The following is a 20,267-nucleotide window of genomic DNA, read 5'->3' on the forward strand; positions in this document are numbered from 1 at the left end:
TTGATGTTTTCCTGCACCTGTATGTGAGCTCAGAACTACCCAGCCTGATATGCAGTAGTTGGGGAAATACTTGGGCCATGTGTTACCTGTTCTGATGTTGTACAGCAGAGGGTAGGCAGGGAAACTCACCCAGCCCCAGTGTGGTTGGCAGCACCTTATGAAGTATGGTGACTCACCCATGCAGGGCATTGGCTTGCCTGCCGTGTGCCAAGCATGTGGACATGGCCATGACTCCACTAGAGCAGGTGTGAAGTGCTGGAAGGGGCGTTTCCCTCTGGTAGAAGAAGGGCCAGAGCCCATCTGTGTGTCAGTGCAGCACCACCATGCCCTGACACCTCTCATGCTTTGCACACCCTATGTCCCTGCTGGATGCGAGCAAGGAGAGCTGAGGAGGATTTTCTTTCATTCTGTTTCACCAGCTTTCTAATCTGAGCCTGCCTGTCACTTCCTTGCTTCAAAACTACTTATTTGGCAGGGTTGGGAGCGTGAGTCATGGCCGTGGCCCAGGATCCTGCCTCCTGCTTTGGCCAGCAGTGCTGCAGCTGGGGCAGAGCACATCTGCTGCTGATGCTCCAGTGTGCCTGCCTGCTGCACGGCATGGAGGCACTAACCTGGAGCAGAGGAGAGGGTAAATTAACAGGTTAATGAGCAAAAGCACTTCTTCTGATGTCTGAGAACAGACCGTTTTCTAACGTTTTGCTTTCCAAGGAGAGGGTGTGTGCACTCACTTGGTAACTTCAGCAAACTTCTCCCAAAGGCAGGATCACTCTCAAAAGGAAAAGTTGGTGGGAGATGCATCCACACACAGGCTGTCTCCAATATCATGGGCTGGGAAATGAACCTGGATTCTAAAAGCAGATATTCCTTAGAGATTGAGAGAGCTTTGCAGAATTTGTGCTGAATAGGAGTAACCTTTCCATCAGGATTGTAGGGAACACGAGTTTTGTTCTCTCCTGGTATCTGACTTTGTGACTTGTGCTGGACTCACTGCTGGAAGAAGAAACACAGTTCCAGTTGGCAGCACAATGAAATACAGGGTTTCCTGGAGATATCCCTCCTGGTTTGCATAATGGCAGGACCATGTGGGCCAGTCCTCAAGGATTCATCTCTTGCACCCCACTACTGAAAAGAGCAAAGAAAGTGAATATGCAGACCCTTAGAAAAACTGCCTGGCAATTTTGTTGGTGAAAAAAACAGTGCATTCTTCTAATAAGAAAGATGGGAGGAGGGAGGAGGCAATATTTTGTTTCTGGTGTATAATGCTAAAAGCAAACAAAAAGCCCTCTTAGGGATAAAGGAGACTCTCAGAAGTGCTGTAGCCTGCTTGAGACGTGCAGAACTTTGTCCACAACCTTAAGGACTTCCAGGCCAGCTTCAAGCATGGCATGTGTTGGCCAGACAACAATGAACCCTTTGAACACACTTTAGGTCAATGTGAAGAAACACTTGGCTTGTTTTCTTGGAGGGGGAAAGGGAAGGGAGGCTGGTGCTTTGGTCTTGTATCAGCAGCCGTCTGTGGTGAGCCGCAGATGATTGCAGTGGATGGCACGGCTGGCTGTGGCTTCTCTGTGCAGGGCTGGTTCCTGAGGCACTGAATCCTGGTCTGCTGGAGAGCCATTGCTGTGCAAGGCTTGAAGTGCCTCTGCCCTGGCTCTGTGGTTTCAAAGACAGCTTTTAAACTAACGTGGGAGTCTGTGAAATTACCCTGCTGCGATGTGTCAGCTGTTGACACAGCAACATGACAGTATGTCATCACTTATTTCCTGCTTGAGGGATCATAAAGCCTTTTTGCATGGTTTATTCCCATATGTTTTCCAAAAGAGAAACTTTATTGTATCTCTCTTGCCCTCATTGTCCTCCTCTTCCAGACTTGGCCTCTGAACCTCGCTCCTGAGCTCTCTGGGGTGAGGTACATGTTTGGGGCTGCACTGGCCCTGCTCTGAGCCATCTCTTTGGACTGATGTCATCCGCTGACAAAGAGGACTATTCTCTGCAGTTAATGGGTACCTAAGTCTGACCTTTTTGCCTGAACAGCCTGGGACCAGAAATGCCAGTGGGCCAGCCAACCTGTCGAGCATGAGACAAAAAAGTGTGATATGGTACTTGAGAAACAGCAGCTGCCTTGCAGCCCTGGTTTGAGCATCTGGGCTTGTGGGAACCCCTCAGCCCATACCTGAAGGGGAGTTTGAATCTCTAGCTGCAGTGGGAAGCCCACCCTGTGCTGGGCAAATCAAGGGGTGCAGCTCCTGATGCTTTAGCCTTCCCTGGTGCTTCATTGAGAGCAGCTCTTATTTCCCAGGAGTCCAAAGCTGCAACTGTTGTTGGTCTGGTGTAAAACCCAGCACAGAATTGACTGGAGGTTGTTGTCTCTCCTGCCCCATCACAAGGCAGCTTTTGCTGCTGTCCCGTGAAGCAGAGCCTTTTCCCTTTACCAGGGCAGGGACAGCCTGTGCAGCTGGAGTCGGACATATGGGCGGTCTCATGGTAAATCCTTTGGAGAGCTGCTGAAGGAGCTTGGCTCAGGTCTCCAGTCAAGTAGGATGAGGGAGGGAAACGCCTCCAGCTTGTTTGTGGTCTGGCGGCCAGAGAACTCTCTGCTGCTGTCACTGGAAACCAGGGTTCATTTTTACATTGACGTCGTTCCTGGAATGTTTCTGCTGCGAGTGCCTGAGCCCCAGAGCATCTTGGAGGAGAGGGATGCTGCTGTCACAGAAAGCATCTGTAAATCATAACCCAGAGAGCTGAGGGCAGCACTGGTGCTAACTGTGCAAGTCTGCCCATGCCTCCGTTTGCCAAGTCACCATTTAGGTCATGGAGATTTTATTCTGTGCCCCAGATTTATTTTGGATGGAAAGCCACGTGTTTCCAGTGAAGTTACACCTGTAACTGGGATTTATGTTTTGAATTAGCTTCAGAAATGACCAAAACACATTTCTGAAAAGTTCTTCATATTTGTACTTTTTTTTTTTTTTTTGGGGGGGGGGGGGTAGTGTTAGAAGGATGGTCTGCGTTTTTAACAGTAGTCTGATCTGTGAGCAGATTAATGTTTTTCCAACAGCTTCTTGAAATGAACAGCTGTTGTTCACTAAGCCATACAGAAGGGTTTTGTGGAAACTAAGTCCAAACTGATTCTCTTTAAAAACAAAACCAAAATTAGATGCGGTATTATGGTTAAGTACACGTGCCAGAGGCTGAGTAAATGTAACAACAGACTTGTGACTTAGTCTTCACCCTATTTAATCCATCAATAGCTGGCTGTAAATCTCTGTTTAGAACAGCATTGTTGGGAAGTGCTGCAGCTCCTGCACTCTCCAGCCTGGGATGCTCTGAGCTGTTGTTAGAGGTGGGTGGTGGCAGATCCTTCTCACTGGCTCTGATGGGATTTCTCAGGGCTTGTAGTTTCCCCTCAGGGGTTTGGGGTGAGTGCCATAGGATGTCATTACATCCTGCCTGCCTCGCTGCTCTCTGTCACTTTCTGTCTCTGCCTGTCTCAGTTGTAACCCTGGGTTGTGTTTAACCAAGTTAAAGGATATTTGTGAACCAGATGATGACTAGCATCCTTATCAGAAGTTTTGTTAAAATACTTAGCTATATTTTCTTTTAAAAATCCCTGCAGTGACTTATCTGTTTCTTTAAGCTTTCTCTTTTCTTGCAAGTAAAACCAGTGGTTTTTGGTACCAGTGAGAGAGAGACCTCTGGGTCTCAGTTTGGTTCTGTGGCTCCAGGCCAGGAAAAAGTTGAAGGCATGAAGTCTGCTAGATAGCAGAGTACCTCTGCTTTCATCCATGTCATGCTGCCATTGGAGCTGCTTGCAGGTTTTATTTTTTAAATAAATAATTTTTAAGGGTTCCTGAGTTTGCTGATCGGGTTTTCAACAAAATGGAAATATTTGCAGAAAGCAAAAGGGTGAATCAACATCTGGCAACTTCCTCAGCCACTGTATTTTTTGTTCTTTCTTGTGGACAAATGCAAAAAAAGAATTTAAGTGAAGTCTTTGTGCACATAAAACCCTCACTGTCCATGCATGATTGATTGGGGATGCTTGCTGTTTCCCTAATTCTCTTTCTTAATCTTGGCATCATCCACGTTTTCTGTCTTGGCTATTTCCAATGGAGATTAAATGTTTCTCTGCGGAGGGGCAGGCGACACCCACCCACCCACCCACCCACGTTGGAGGCTCCTCAGACAAATGGGTCAGTGTTCCCTGCAATCACGGGGGAGCAGGAAGCCAGCCCCTGGCCACAGCTCAGGGCAGCAAAGCCGTAGAGAGCCTGACCCTATTTGACTTCTCTTTTCTAGATCTCAGTCTCTATAAACAGCTCTTTATGGTATTTGCCTTTCAAAGAGGAACCAGGGTGTGGATGGGAACAGTGACAAAGAGCCACTTATAAGGACTGAGTGAGCTCTTACAGGAGTCCACTGCGTAATTTTCAGATCAACAGAAAAATCTTGCAATGTCTTAAGCCCTGACATGTCATCTGAGGTATTTAAATGCTGTCATTCATCCTCCCAGCAGTCAGGGCCAAAAGATTTGTGCTCCTATTTAACAGGGAAACTGAGCCATGAGGGTGCTCAGTGCGTGGCAGAATTACCAGTAAACCAGAAGCGGAGCCAGCAATTGAAAGCAGAACCCCAGTGCTTGGAAAACACTGGCTTCTCACAGGAGCATGACTTCAGCTGTGTCCTCAGCAAGGGCAGACAGCTCCTCATTTTTTGCATAGTAGAGCACAGCTCTGCCCCAGACAGCAGGTACTGTGTCTCAGGGTGCCAGGGTGACATCAGTGCTGGGGCTGCAGCAGGGGCACAGAGCCTGCCAGTGCTGTTAGGGATATCAGCCTGTGCTCAGGGGGTCCCCACAGCATCCCTGTGGGACACACCACTCCCCGGGCACCCGGCTGCATTCCTGTCCAGCTCCCCACGGGCTCTGGGCTCCGGATCATCCTGCAGCTGGCGGGGCTCCTTCCCTGGAGCTGCACCAGGCAGCTGCTTTCTCCATCCCAGGCAGGCAGAGCAACGCAGGCAGTGATGGAATAAACACCTGTGTTGTGCCTCAAGTGACATGTGCATGCTTTAGGATGTTGCTCCCTGGTGGTAGTTGAGAACTGAGAAACTGAGGAGCTGGTGCTTGGGTAGGAGACCAGAGAAGGTCATCCATCATGGTTTTCAGCCTTTGATGTGAAGAAGGTTGAGGAGTGTGTCTGTACAGAGTTTCCAGCAAGCAGGGCCACAGGGGTGTCAGAAGATGGAGTTTAACACTGAATGTGTTTATCTTCATCCAGGCTGTGGCTGGGATCCTGCCTGTCCACATCTGCCCCCAGTGCAGGAATGTGTGCAGACCAAGTGCCTAGCCCATGGACTGCTCTTACTCAGGGTAGTGGTCTGTGTCTTATTTCCAGCTTGTGGCTGTGAGGAAGAAGGGTGAAGTGCACACCTGTAGGAGAGCACCCAGAGGCAGAAATGTGGGATGTGCCACTGATCAGCCCTTTGCAGAGGACACGTCTCTTGGCTGCTCTCAAGGACAGACAGGTGCCCACTTCCCCTTGGGTCACTCACTCCTTTGGCCACATGTGAACTGGTCAAACTGGGAGCTGACACATCCCACCCATATCATTCTGCTAATTCTTGTGAAGGGAAAACTGCACCATTGGGAGAACCCACTTTGCACTTCTGTAGGTTCTTTACCAAGCCAGGATAATAGGATTAATGAGAATGCCTGGAAGCCTCAGTCATTGGAAGCATAACCCCTAAGCTGAAGTCTCCTTGCCTTTGTTCTCCAAGCAGGTTTGCCTTAGTTCTCTCCCATTGGATGTGAATGTTTGGCAGCCCTCCAGGATGGGCAGCAGCTCCTGGGCTGCTCACAGGGTAAAAGTGATACTGATGCAGCAGCAGATCTTGTGATTTGGTGCTAATGGCTCTATAACTCCATTACTGTCCATTTGTAGGGTTTTTTTTTATGCACTAATTAACCAACAGTTTGATTTGATGGCATAGTCTGGGCTCTATTACAAGTGGGCAATTGTGTCTGAACATCCCAGTGGGCCCCATGGCACAAAGGAGGGGTTTGAAAGCACTGCTGCTCTGTGTGCAGCACATTTGGCAAAGGCTCCTTCCTCCCACCCCTGGATCAAATGTCCTGATAAGGGGATGGAGCTGCAGGGCTGGTTTCACTCCTTCGAGGAATGGCATTAGGAGCCAGCAGCCCCCAGGTCTGGTTCTGATTTGCTGTGAGACATCAGACTCCTTACCTGCAATTCAGGGAAAATGATACCTCTTTGCAGGGGCCTCGCAGGGTTCAGCTAAGATTAATAATGGAGGGAGGGGAGATGAAATATCTGTGGCATTTTGCTGTTAGAATTAATGATGTAGAGTGAAGCCAGGGCATCTCTGTGAATGATCACTGCACTTGCCTCTTGAGATCTGGCTGTGTTTTTTCCCTCTCCTACCCTCTACTAATCAGAACAAAGTTAAACTTTGTAGTAGAATGGCTCAGAAACGAGCATTTCTCAGTGTCTGAAGAAAAAGCGGCACGTTTCCTGGAGTAATTAGGTCCAGGCTCTCAGGAAATGAAGGCTGTCTAGCTGATAAGTGTTTAGTAATGATTACCAAGCCAAGGCTGGGGAAAGCAAGCAAAGTGTTTTCATTGCAGAAGCAGCAAATCCAGCTGAGGCTTGTGGTGTGTGTCACGTATGGAGGAAAATGTCCAAGTGTTATGTGGCTTTGCTCGCTGGGGCACGAGCCAAATCTGCCCTGGTGTAACTCCACAGGAGCCTCTGGAGCTGCACCAAGAGCCTGAGCCGCAGAGCACACATCTCCATACAGTCCCCTGGGCTGCCAGAGGTGTCATTCTGGGGACTGGAGTTACTCTGCTCTCAAAGCCAGCAATTCCTCTCTCAAATTAGTAACAGTGCTCATCAAAGCTGAGGGAGCTGGAGGAGGGTAAGAGGCACATTTGTAAGGGTAGAATTACATCCTCTCCAAATGAAATACATGTTTCTTCAGTGGTGCTGGGTAAACTGAATGTGGCAATGCGTGAAGGTGGGTTCTTCAGTGTGCTTCTGTTGTGTGTCAGCCCTTATGAAAGGGAACCTCTCTCCCAGAAATTTTAGGGCCAGATTTTGCAGAGAACGTGTCTGGAAGTTGCTCTGCTGTGAAGTCAGCACAGTCCATCCCATGCCAGCATACTCATCCTGTCAACAAACCTTGAGACCTGATGTGCTCTCAGTGTTCTGGATGAGAAGGTGGCTTGTGGACCCCTTCCCCTGCCCTGTTTCATGTCCCACTTCATTTCAGAAGATGCATTTTGGTGGGAAACCCTATCCCTGTTTTAGTCAGATGGGTTTGAGTTTTACAAGCATTGAGCATTGGAGCAACCTGAAGAGCTTTGCTGCTGCAATGCCTCTTGCCTTCCAGATGAGGCAACGTGTACTTTGCAGTTCCACCTTTTTTAAAAGCTCTAACATAGCCTAGTGGTAGGTCTTTCTCAACCACACATGTACTCTGGTGAAAATAATATACTGATGTCTTAAAATCTCCCAAATCCCTTTATTTATTGCAGCCTGTATAAATGAGTTCCAGAAAGGATTACACAATTCCCAGGAGGACAGGGCCATCAGTGGCTTTTCAGCACAGTGGTCCAGAGGCAAATCCTTGTTCAGGAAGCCTGAAGGTGCTGGACATTGCTGACAATGCCCTGTGTGTGAGGGTCTCTGTGGACCTGCCATGTCCTTGCCTTGCCCACAATTGTCCATCCCTGGCCACTGGGAGAAGATTCCTGGGATGCTTGAATCTTTGCACTGAACTTGGCAGCCCTACAGATAGTGCTCCTGGCAACACCCCTCCTTTGCTTTTCAGACCAACCAAGATTAAATTGCAGAACTGTGGATATATTTTCCCTTCTTCCTTGTACTCTCTCTGTTTCTCTGCAAACTTTGTTTCCAGTGCAGTGCCTTCATGCTGGCCCAGTAGTAGTGAATCAGCACAGAAAATTCTTTTCAAATATGGCAGTTTTCTTCAAACCCACCTAAGGCATAAGCTGAGTTTTCTTCCCCTTGGTGTCAGTCAGTTCCTGTCATGGTGAGCAAAGCCCACCCCCAATCTGTAGATTTTCTACAGACTTTGCAAAATGCTTGAAATGGAATCTGATGGTTTATTTTATCAGATCTGCAGTGCCCTGATGTCCATCACCATTATGATGTTTTCCATGAATTCAGCAGCTGTCAGTCATTATTTGCTGGTTTACAACTTGAGCCCTGGAAAAGGTATTCAAGAAATACCGTGTCTTGAAAAAATGTGAATTAAAACCATTTCCTTGAAGACTGTCAAGGGTTTTGGGTGAGGGGGCAATGCATAGATATGCTGTGAGTCTGTTTTCTTGTTGAAATTTATTGTTTGTTTGCGTCTCCCTTTGCTGCCCCATCACAGATCAGGGCAGGGAGAGATAACCTCATCCTCAGATAGCACAGTCCTGTTTGCAGCCCACCCTCAGGCAGCACTCTGCTTTTCAAACTAAAGCTCTAACAGCACACACTGACCATGGTCACTGCCCGAGTCAGTCAGCACCTTCTTCAGGAGAAGACTTTTCTCTTGGGCTAAGGGAGGCAGTCCTCAGGCTGGCACAGGCCTTAAGCCTGTTGACAAAATTCCATTTACAGCATAAAAGGGCTGCAAAAAGCAAGTATCATTTATCACCAGGTTGCTGTGGCTTCCTGGCTCCGGGATGCTGGTGGAAAAGCATGTGTGTTCTGAGAAGGGCGTGTTCTAGGGACACACGTAGCTGTTTGGATGTTGTTAAGTAGCAGCAGACAAGCATATGCATCTGCACAGGAAACTTTGGCTCCCGAAGGGCATTCAACAGCTCATCATGTCTGATTCTTCTAAGAGGTGCTGAGCCATTGCTAAACCTTAGAAAGGGAGGAAAGTTTCTGCTGTAAGAATTTTTCTGCTTGTCTCAGATTTTTCTGTTGTGTTTTTCTTAAGTGTTTAAGTAATTACTTCCATAGAGATACCAGTGTGGAGACAGCTGGGTTAGGAGTCTGACCCAGTTATCAATCAGTGCAGCTTGATTAGCTGCAACGTCCAGGGAGGCAGGATGCTGGAGAAAATTCACATCGAAACTGCAAAGCTGCTTTGAACTGTCTGCCAAGTTTGTTTTGTTCTGGTTTTCCCCTAAAAGCATGAGACCCTCCTCTCTTGGTAGCAAAGGTCCCCCTCACTCCTTGCCAGTGTGTTCAGTAAGCTTCACCTTTCCTCTCCCAGGTGTTTCCATGACTCGGGACCACCTGCCTCAGTTACCAGTCAATATATCAGATGAAAGCTCATTATTTGTCTAACAGGCAGTGGCCAACAGAAGTGCTGGTGGTCTCTGGGGAGGGGATAGTCACATCCTGCTTGTTCCCAGCTACTCAATTTCATTAGTTTCAAATGTCTGGGCTCGTCTTTGATACTTTTCCAGGTGAGCAGCAGCTCAGGCTGCCACAGGGATATAACAGGAGGAAGGACATGCAAGAAAAAATCCTGCTGTGGAAAGCCTGTTTGGTTTTATACTGTCCATCTTTTAGTATCAAGCACTGCTTGTTGCCATTAGTGTGTGAGGGTATTGCTTCTTCAATGCTACTCATCTCCAAGGGTACTGGTTAATTATCTGGCCAAGGAAAATTCTGGGATGTAGGAACTTCATGGGTGACAGTCTGCACAGATTCCTGAGGGCTGAATGCATCCCATCTTCTTTTCCTCCCTGAAAATACTGTTTCACACACAACTTAGCTGCTCTCAGAGTTTGTTAGGCGGAACTGAGTGTCTACACAGGACAAAATGTGGCTCAGAGTGTATTTCACAATCAGTCTGATTGAAGGTTCAGTAAACACAAACACATTTCCCACTGCTTGCTCTGCAGATGAATCCTGCAGTGCTTCAGTGCTTCAGTGTGTGGGAGATTTGTATGGGAAGGGTCCTCCCTGCTGGGAAGTGGTTTTGCTGTGAGTAAATGCCCTGTTCCTTGTGCAGGATTTGTTACACAAGTGTGTGCTGAAGCATACAATGTACAGCCAGAAACGTGTGGAAATCTTCATTCTTATGTGCCTGGGAACAGTTCAAGAAGAGCATGTCAGAGAGGGAAGGAAGGGAGAATGTAAGGGTCAATCTAATTTGCTTTCTCAATGCCAAATGTCCCTTTCAGACAGGGTTATCCAGTCAGTCTGCTCAGCATGGACTCATGCAGACATGAAATAATGCCAGCATGGCTCAAGTGAAGGTTCATTAAGCAATATAATTTCCGTCTTCATTAATTGAAAGAATTTTTTCCATGAAGAATATTAAAGTGGTGTGTTCAATTTGGTTGTAGATTTCCAAGTATCTCCCACTTTCTGGAGACTAATTCATCATTTAGTCAGCTCATTTGACCATGTACCTACCAATCCACATATGTGTTTGTGTCCTGAAAATTGCTTGTTGGAATACCAAAAAGCCCCAAGCCATTTCTAAATTTCCTTTCTCATGAGAGATTTTCCCTGTGCCAATTCTGCAAATTTGTTGTTTTGGATTTGGGTCTACCAGAGTAATAGGTGGCAGCAGCACACAAGCTGGGGAGGTCGAACAGAAACTGTCCAAAGCAGGCTGGAGGTTGTCTTCATTTTGAAAACAAAAAAAACCTCTGAAAATATACGTGTGGATCTTCCAGGAAGACATAATTATTGCCCCCCTTCACAGCAGTAGCAGGGATAGGAGGCAGCCCTGTTTATCTTGAGTTGGAAGACAAGAAACTGGTAAAAGGTTTGGAGAGCAGGGGATGGTGTGGTTCTGAACTTAGAGATGGCCTCACACCTTTGGCTCTTGGTACCTATTCCCTGCACTTGATTAAGGCCCTTTCATGCTGTGTTCTTGCCTTGCTCTCTGATTTTGGTGGTTCTGTGGGGCCAGTTGGTGCCACAGTGGGCTGCAAACAGCTCAGTCATCATTGTGCAAATGTGTGACCCATCAGCAGAGGGAAAATTTCCCGATTAACTTCTCTGGAGAAATTTTTCCTTCTTATTTGCAATAATAAAATAGTTGAGACAAGGTCACATGCTATTTATAGCCATCTCACTGCTCCTTGCTCCTACTCGGCTGGGCAGTAAGCTCTGCACAGACACAACGAGATTAATCCTTCATGACACTGAACCTTTTATTTCCCTTGTTGTGCTTGCAGGCTCCAGAGCCTCCTTCCTCTGCAGAGCCCAGTGCACTAAGCCTTCAAGACAACACAGCGGCACTGGAGCTGTGGAAAAGTTTGGAAAAAACATTAGAAAAACATTATCTGTTCAGCAAACCAGGGATTGTCTGCGAGGTTGGAGACTTTGTTTTCTAGGTCAGCTGAATGGTTTGAAATTTTTCATCACAAGCTCCATGCCAAGCTTAGGCACTCTGCAATTACCTGAGGTTACATGCAGGTCCAGTCCTGGCACGGCAAGAAATGCTGAAGGATCTGACATTTTCCAGTATATAAACCTTCCTTCTTTTCCCCTCAAAAAAAAAAGTTTTAATTGAAACTATATTTTCTGTGATGAAGAAACCTTAATAATGAAGCAGATTTGATTAGGACAGTCTGACACAGAATGCATGACAGCTGCCAATATCTGATATTAAGTTCAATGCAATGGTAACTCATGAAAAATAATCTGAGGTCTTGGTTATATCATACCTGTGACCTCTTTTCTCAGGCAGAGTCGGTATTGCTTTGGCTACATTCTCTATAAAATCCTCTGACTTTCACACCTCTTTATCCTTGTTTTTGCCCTGAAGAGCTCAGGGTGAGCTGGGAGCAGCTGAATACCTGTAGTTGGTCTGGCTACAGCTGCTTTCCCCATAAGCTGCAGTGTGTCAGTGTTCAACACGAGCAGAGGGGTGGTGGGAGGGCAGCCCTGGCTGCATGAGCCCCCTGTAAAGCTGAGCAGTGCTTGTCTCACAGACCTCACCCTGCCTCTTCCACTTCCTTATCCCCACTGCCAAGCTCCAGAGTGCAAACTTAAAGGACTGAAAGTTTTGGGTCATGGTAGCTGAAGCCATGGTGCTGCTGTGAGGCTTTTTCCCTAGGGAAGGAGCAGGAATTTGTGCCAGCTTGCTGAGCATCTGGCACGAGAGGAGCTTTGGTCCGAATTCATTTGTCTGCAAGTAGTGAAGGCAAGTGTGAATTCAGAAATGCCTGCACATGGGGCTGAGGCAGCCTGAGGTGTTTGGGGCAGGTGTAAGTGATGAGGTGAATGCTCTGATTCTCTTTAGGGGACCCAGCAGCCAAAATGGGGTAAAATCAAGCAGCAAGTTAGACATTTTTCAGTGAGACAGCTTGTTCTTAAGCCCAGCAGGTTGGTGACTGTGGCATCACAGGTACAAGTCAGGTGGCTCAGCGTGGAGTTTGCTGGCTTAAACCTATCTTGGCAGGTACCAGCACGACAATGAATTGTAAGGGTCTGTTAGTGTTGTTAAGTGTCACTGTGCAGCCCCTGAAGGCTCCATAAAGGATTTTCTCAATGGTTGTCAGTGAGAATTGGGTTCAATTGTCTAGTGATGATCAAGATGCTCACTCAAGGTTCTTTCTCCAGCCTGTGTTTGTTCCTGCACAGTGCTCCAGTTACAGCAGCTATCCTGGTCCAAGCCATCTCTGCAGGCTGGAAGCCACAATCCCACTGAAGCCCAGGCCAGCACTGTCCCAGATTGGAGTGAAACGGAACATTTGCAGTTTGCTGATATTCTTTTATTTGAGGTTCCGCTGCTTAAAATAATTTTTTCCTATTTTTCTGTGAAATGAACCACTCCTAAATCACATTGAGGGAAATAAACATCTTCCAGCATCAGAACCCAGCAGCGCCTACGTGTTGTGTTTTCCCCTTCAAGATCAAAATGGACAGGGCAGGGTATTCCCAGGGCTCTCAGTGCTGATGCTCTGATTTCTTGTGTCTTCTCTGGTTGAAATATACACTCATTCCAGTGGGGTGAGCAGCAGACCTTAGAGCACATACTGAGGTTGTGAGTCTACATTTGTCATTTTTTCCTTGCTGATTTTCATTCAGCAGTTGTTGTGCAAAGATCAAAATCTTCTTGTGTTACATGCTTGCACATGGCCCCCTAGTTGCTTGCCATCCAAAAAAACAAAATTACAACTCTCTGGGAAAAATGGTATTATTTTTATTGTTATTAGTTAAAAACAATGGAAAATCAGGCACAAAAAAAACAAAATTATTTTTTCCAGTGGCTGCACAGTGAGATTGTGACAAGGCCAGGAACTGAGTCCAGGTGTCCTGCGTCCCAGCCCAGACCTTTAAGCACCAAAATATCCTGCTTCTTGTGAATTTAGAGTGTTTTGGCAAAGGTTTCCCCAGAGTGTTTCATAACTAATGTCAGAGCTAGACTCTGAACGTGTCTTACCAGTTAGGAATTTTGCTTTTATATACACTCACCCACTTTAAAACTCCTCCAAACTTAGCAGCTGTTGGCTTCTTCGTGTTACTTGAATGTTTCTAAGAGAAATATGGAACATGATAAATTGAAAAGCGTTGAGTTGAAATGTTCTGCTTCAAGTCCACTTAACAAACTCCAAAGGTCATGGCTGCTGTGTAGAGCCAGCAGGACTAGACACAGTGTGGGCCTTGTTTGAAAGGGATTTTCTGTTGTCTAGAAATCAGACTCATCCTGTTTCACAGGGGTGGACTTTATCCAGAAGAACTAAGCCCATCCTGGGATCTCTGACAGTTTTTGACAGCTTCCTGAAAAGGATCTAGAACTAAGGGGAAAAAGAACATCCCAGAGCAGACTATTGCAGGTTGTGTCTTGAGGGACCACTTCCCCTTCTGAGAGGTCTTTATTCCCTTTTAAATCTGCACAGGCAGGGTGCTGTTTGTGAATAGAAATCTGTGGTGTGGAAGAATGCAGTTCCCCCAGGCAGCTCAAATAGTGGCTTCTTAGCAGTGCTCTGGGTCAGGTCAGCAGCTCACATCTCCAACAAACCTTTTATTCCATCTTGACTGTCTCTAACTACCAGCTGCAGTGGCATTCCCACAGACACTCAGCAGGACCTGAGAATAACCTTTGTGAGATGCTCTGGTCAGTCCTTTCTCCCACATCTGATGGTGTCCAGCTGCAATGAACCTTTCCAGAGTGGGATTATGTTGCAATGATCTATTTCAAAATGGAACGTATGTTTCTGAATAGGAATGTCTCTTTTTTAAGAAAAAAAAAAAGTTCAAAACTTCTGCTCTGAAGGGGTTTTGTGTTTTTTATGTGCTGTCCCGGTTAAAAATTTCTTATAGTCATTTTTCATGCCTGCTGGAAAGCCAAGGGATTATTATGGAGAGTGGTGTCCTTTGGAAAGCTCCAAATGAAAGACTGGAATAGATGTTGTTTTTGCAGTAAAATCTGGCTTCCCTGCACATGTTGTCAGCACAGAGATAATCCTTAAAAACTTCTGAAGTTTACACAAGGCAAATTTTTTGCGTTTCTGTGGGCACTGCAGCACAGCTGTGCTCTGGTGTGCAGACCTGGGGAGTGGGCTGGGATGCTGTGGCTTTCACCTTCCTTTTGGGGATATTCCTGTGTGCTTCTTGGGCTAGCTCTGCCCTGGAGCTTGTCTGCCCTGCTGCAGGATGTCAGGATGTGAAGCTCCTGCTTCCCTGCAGGTCTCTGTTCTCATTCTGCTGGCAGGGTTTGTCTGCTGGGTGCCTGTGCAGGTGAGCTGCTGTACCATGTCACATGGATGTGCCTGAGCTTGCTGGCTCTGGTGCCTCAGGAGCAGCCTTGCAGCACTGGCACAGGGCTTGATTTGGGTTTTGCCATCAAGGAGAACACTTGGACACAGCCTAGCCTGGGCTAGCACTAGCCAGGCCCTGGCTCACAGGTTTGGGTCAGACTGCTGATATATCCCAGAGACCTGAGTGCAGATTGCTGGTACTCAGTGGTGTTGGCTTTCTTTCAGAAGTGTTTTAGTGACTTCTCTCTTGCTAGCTCGTGCAGAGCTTTCACCTGAACATCTGTTCTGCTTCTGGTGCTCCCAGCAGCTGTCATGGATGTGTTTAGCACTAACAGTTCTGTTTGTTTATGAGGCTTTCTCCAGGGTGAAATTGATGTCTGGTCTCAGTTGTAAATATCTGAACCCAAAATAACTTGGTATATCAAAATAAACTTCTCTTTATACCTTTGCCACCATCAGCAGTCTGGCCTTTTGCAGCTATACACAGCTGAACTTAATAAATGGTCCTCAGTCCCCATCTCCAAGTAGAAGCCCTCAGCCTGGACGTAGCCCAGCCTCCAAGGCTTGTAGAGAGAGCAGAATTTGCAGCTACTTTTCCCTCCTCTCTCTGTCTCATATCTCATGAGAGCATCTTTCCACCTGGGACTGTGCAGGGGGTTGGAATAGCTGAGTTAAGAGGATGTGCTGCTGGAAAACAGGCTGGATCCCATCACCAACAGACCATGTTGCAGTGACTTGTCTGGCTCTCAGGAACTCCAGCTCTTTCCATTTCATTTATATAGGGCTTTCCTCTCAATTCAGCCTTTTTTTCTTTTGCCTCTGCATTCAGGTTTTCCTTTTTTGTCCCATCATTTCCCAGTGGTATCAAAAGGATGTCAGAGGATGCAGCATAAACTGCTATGTTCACCTTCCTACATCACCAATCTCACTTGGTCTTTCTCATCTTGTTACAGCTGAACAAGCTGGAGGAGGCAGCAAATGCAGCTCACACCTTCTTCATGGCAAACCCTGAGCACATGGAGATACAGCAGGACCTCGAGAACTACAAGACCACGTCAGGGAAGGTCAGCTTGATCGACCAGGAGGCCAGGCAGCACATGGTGAGTCTGAGCTGAAGAGGTGCCCACCTTAAGTGTCAGGAAGTCTGGAGAGGAGAAATTAGGAGGCCAAGAGAGATAAATCTATGAATGGGGAAATTCTTACCAATACAGCAAAACAAACTCTCCCTTCTGCCATTTTCACTTAAAGCAAGCCCACTCCTGCCTTCTCTAGGCACTCTGCTCTTTGATTGCTGCATCTCCAGCCTGGTCCCTCTATTCTGAGAACTCTGGGGTCATACATGGCTGTGAACAAACACCAGCAGACAGCTTGGATGGAAGCCTCCATGACAGATCTCAACTCCTGTGTGTGTTTCCTCCATGACAGATCTTGGCTCCTGTGTGTTTCCTTTGACCTGAGTTCTCCCACCTGGGCAGGGTACTTGCACATGGGTGGCTGTGCTGGTGAGGATGCAGAGTGGCAAGCAAGAGTGTCAGCTGTCTCAATTTCTCCAAAGCAAAAGCCCAAGGGCCATCCCCAACTTCCCAATTTCACAAGTCTCAAGGGAGCAGGAATGGCTGTTGGATGTAATTAATGGAGGTGCTCATTAGGGGCCATTCTAAGAAAGATCATCCTTGGTCAGGACCAATCTGTTCCTTGGCATTCAGTGTCGTCTGGTAGGAGGGTAAAAACAAAAAAAAAGGATTTTTTGAAAATACAATGCATAATCTAGGAGTGGCACTGAGGATTCTCTAAGTATAGAGGAGTTCAGAAGAGCATTTAGGCAGGTTTATTAGGTTCCACTGGTTCAAAAGTCCATTGATGGCTTAACCATGGTTGGGTACAAGTGGTTATATCTGATTGCTATCTGGGAAGACTCTCCTGTCCCTGTCCCCTTGTACCTTCTTTTGAGAAGCATCTGCAGGTGGCAAGGGCAGGATGCTGTGCTCCAGGCAGTGTAACCTGCTCATGGTGTGTGTTCTGCCTACCTGCTTTGCAGGAGGACTACAGTGCTGGGGTGAGGCACTATGACAAGGAGGAGTACGAGCTGGCCATTGAATTCTTGGAGCGTGCCTTGAAAGGCTACTACTCTGAGGATGAGGATTGCCAGATCATGTGCGAGGGGCCACAGAGATTTGAGGAGCACGAGTACCTGGATTACAAGGCTGGTCTCTACGAAGCTATTGCAGGTGAGATCTTTTTGCATTTTTAGAGTTCTCACCCTTGCCCCTGAAATGTTTTTAATTATTGAGTTTGGGCCTTTGGCTGGATTTGTTGAAGTGTCTTCCCTTCCATCTGTGCTGCTGGTGAGTAACGCTGCAGGAGGCACCTGGAAGCCCATAAAGTGCAAACTCAGAGGACAGTGAACTAGAGCATCTCATTTTGGTCCTGAATAGAAGCTGGGCTAGAAGAAATGCATTTCCAGATGCGTGGAGCATTTGCAGCTTTCTAGAGTTGGAAGTTTAGGTGCTTTATCATAAACTGCTTCCATTTCCCCTGTACACAGTCTCACACACCTTCCTGGAATCTAGACATTGCTGGCCTTTGTTTATGTTTTCTGTTTCTGAGAGCATATGAAGAGAACAGCAGAGTTCTCTTGGCCATGCTCCAGGTGGCCAGGAAAGTTGCCAGAAAGGCTCGTAACATGGATTTTCTCCCCATCCAAAAGGATGGATTTGTCATTAGTGGAGGCCCACCTAATTATGATCTTGACTGAAATCTCTGGAGAGAATTGAATGCTGCTGTGTAATCTTCAGATTTGCATGTGTGGCTCTGAGCCAGAGAGGATTAAAACAGTTCATTCTCAGTAGAAATGAGATTACATTTAATTAGTCGTAAGGGAAGGAAGAGCAATAAATTAAGGTTTGATTGGTGACAGAAATCTTATTTATCTGCTTATGGTCTTGGAGTTGCATCAAGCCCTGAAATCTTGCTCCTTGTGTGGAAAATACTTCACTCAGATGAAGACTGCCTTTTGGGTTTGCATAATTCTGTTTGTGTTGAGACAGGAAATCTAATCGAAAGAACCATGAGGAGAAACTACCAGAATTCTGGATGGGAAGCTGCCCTGGTGGTGTTTGTTTACCCATGCAAAAAATAGAAGTGTTGGAAGGGCTGACTTGGTCCCAGTGTGGCTGATCAGGCCTGCTTTTAGAGCCTTGACCAGGACACCAGGGGCCTCAAGAGAGCAGCCTTCAGTGACAAAGCAAACCCAGCATCCTTCTCCCTGAAAGCTGCTGCTCTTCAAACAGGACAAACTGTTCCTGTGCTGGGCAAGTCGAGTGCAGCCCCGGTGAGCTGAGGTGTCTGAGGTGTGCTGGCCCATCCTGAGCACAGACAGGGTCATGTCAGAGCAGGATGTCACCTGGGAGGGACAGCAGCCAGGTGGTCCCTGCAAGTGCTGTGGCTTGGCCAGGTGTGCCTCGCCATAACAACCACAAACCCCAGGGCCATTCAGGCACCCAAAGAAACAGGGAGCTGAGGGAGGGAAATAAGATCTGTGATGCAATTGCTTTTCTATAGGAATTTAGGTGGTTCCTTCCAGGACAGCATAATCTAAAGTTCACCCCTGGTCCAAGGCACTCAGGCCCAGATGTTTCAGTAGGGAGTGGGAACACATAATATACCAAGAAAAGAGAGTTTAAGTTTCTTCAAAACTCATTTCTCTTTTCAATCCCAAACTGATTTGCTGTGCTGCTGCTTGGGGTTGAAACATTCTCACCTTTTCCCCCCAGGGACAGATACATTTCAGTGAGCTGATTCCAGTCCTATTTCTAGGGCGCTTTGACAGTACCAAGAAAAAGCAGTGCTTCTCAGTGATGGATTGATTATTTCAGATCTAGGATGCTTAAACAGGTTTAAATTACACAAATATGATTTGTGTCCTCTCCCTTCTTGCTTTTCTGAATGTAATAACCCTGGATGTGCATGCTAAGTCAGATAACTGGTCAGACTACCTGTCAAGAGCACACAGGCACCGTTCTGAGTTTCCACTTGATTTTATTGCAAATTCCTGAAGCGGTTTTTATGGCAGCTCTAAGAAATGCTTTGGTAGCTGAGCACATGGTTATTTTCAAGCCTATTTGTTTCTTAAGGTTTTTAATGGTGTGCAGAGACAGAGCAAACAAAATAGATTCGTAAGTACATTGCAGCAAGGGCTCCAAAATGGAATCAGATGTCAGTGTTGGCTTTGAAATTGTACAGCTGGTACAACGCCCATACTGTGGAGTCTCACTAATTAATAAACTTTGTTAATGGCAGATGTTTACCATGTGCTTGTGATTCCCTGGGATATACCTCATCTTTGAGAAGCAGCAAACATGGGGATTTCTGCTGCCCAGATTTGCACCGCAGACGTTTTGGACTGGCCTTGCTTGGCTGTGCTGGGAATCTGCACCAACCCCTCTCAGCCAAACCTCCCCGTGCCCTCAGGAGCTTTCTTGCTGCAGGAAAGGAGAGGATTAAAGATGAGCTGAAGGGAGGGAGTCTGGGGCTGGATTTCGTGTGGCTGCACATGTGGCCACCTTGTCTTCACCCCTCTGCTTGTTTTGTGGGTGTGTTTTTGGGGTTGAAGTGCTACCTGCCACCTGCAGTCCCCGCACGCCCCAGCTTCCCTGGGCAGAAGCAGCAGCTCCTGCCACTCAAAAGAGATGCTCAAGCTCCCTCTACAGTTAACAGGAGGAGGAATGTTTTTCTTCAGGGGGACAAAAATATATCTGCAGCTCTGTCAAATTGGCTTTGGGGAGGAACTTGAGCTCTTTCCCTGGGCACACACTCACCTGGTGGGGCAAAGCGGTGTGAGTTGCACATCCCTCAGCTCAGGAGTTTTAAGCTGTGTCTCAGCACCATCACCATCCTTCCCAGCTCAGCCCCTTCTCTGTGTTTTCCTGGCAGATCACTACATGCAGGTGCTGGCCTGCAAACACGACTGTGTCCGAGAGCTCGCCACGCGCTCGGGACGGATCTCGCCCATCGAGAACTTCCTGCCCCTCCACTACGACTACCTGCAGTTTGCCTATTACAGAGGTAAAGGCTCTCGTGCTGCTGCTCACAGCACCTGCTGAGTGCTGGTCATTTTGTACGAGTTCAGATCGCTCCTTTTGGGAGTAAGGCTGTTTGCCCCGATGTCCACACTACAGTGATACAGAGGCATGGTCTGAAAGACAAGCAAAGGACATTTGGAAATTGTCTCTTCAAAAGCCAGGTTGACTGCAATACAATTAAGTAGTTTTATGAAGGTGTTTTAGATGATCAGTCAGGTTTTAAAAGCCTGAACATTAGGCTTAAACATTAGCTTAAACTTTAGCTAAAACATTACTATTCTTTAAATAAATCATGCTTTTTAAGGGTCCTTTCATTTGCCTTTTGATATTAAAATCCTTGGGATTTATATGTTTCACATTTTCTGAAATGAACTGATACATTTTCTAAATTAATATATAACAAATATATGAGTTAGCTCAAGTTTATCCCAAGATGCCAATTTTTGCCAATTACCAAATATTTTAAGATTTAC

At 46.8% G+C, this 20,267-nt stretch overlaps 1 protein-coding gene across 1 annotated transcript in view; it reads left to right on the forward strand.

Moving 5' to 3' along the window:
- P3H2 (prolyl 3-hydroxylase 2) overlaps positions 1-20,267 on the forward strand; it is a 64,246-nt gene that overhangs the window by 31,141 nt on the left and 12,838 nt on the right. Inside the window, exons 2-4 of the mRNA XM_014891584.2 lie at positions 15,667-15,813; positions 16,752-16,941; positions 19,646-19,777. Coding sequence (XP_014747070.2) covers positions 15,667-15,813; positions 16,752-16,941; positions 19,646-19,777 — 469 coding nt within the window. The remainder of the gene's footprint in view (positions 1-15,666; positions 15,814-16,751; positions 16,942-19,645; positions 19,778-20,267) is intronic.

The sequence above is a fragment of the Sturnus vulgaris genome, chromosome 10 (assembly GCF_052056855.1).
Source record: "Sturnus vulgaris isolate bStuVul1 chromosome 10, bStuVul1.hap1, whole genome shotgun sequence".
Taxonomy (NCBI): Eukaryota; Metazoa; Chordata; class Aves; order Passeriformes; family Sturnidae; genus Sturnus; species Sturnus vulgaris.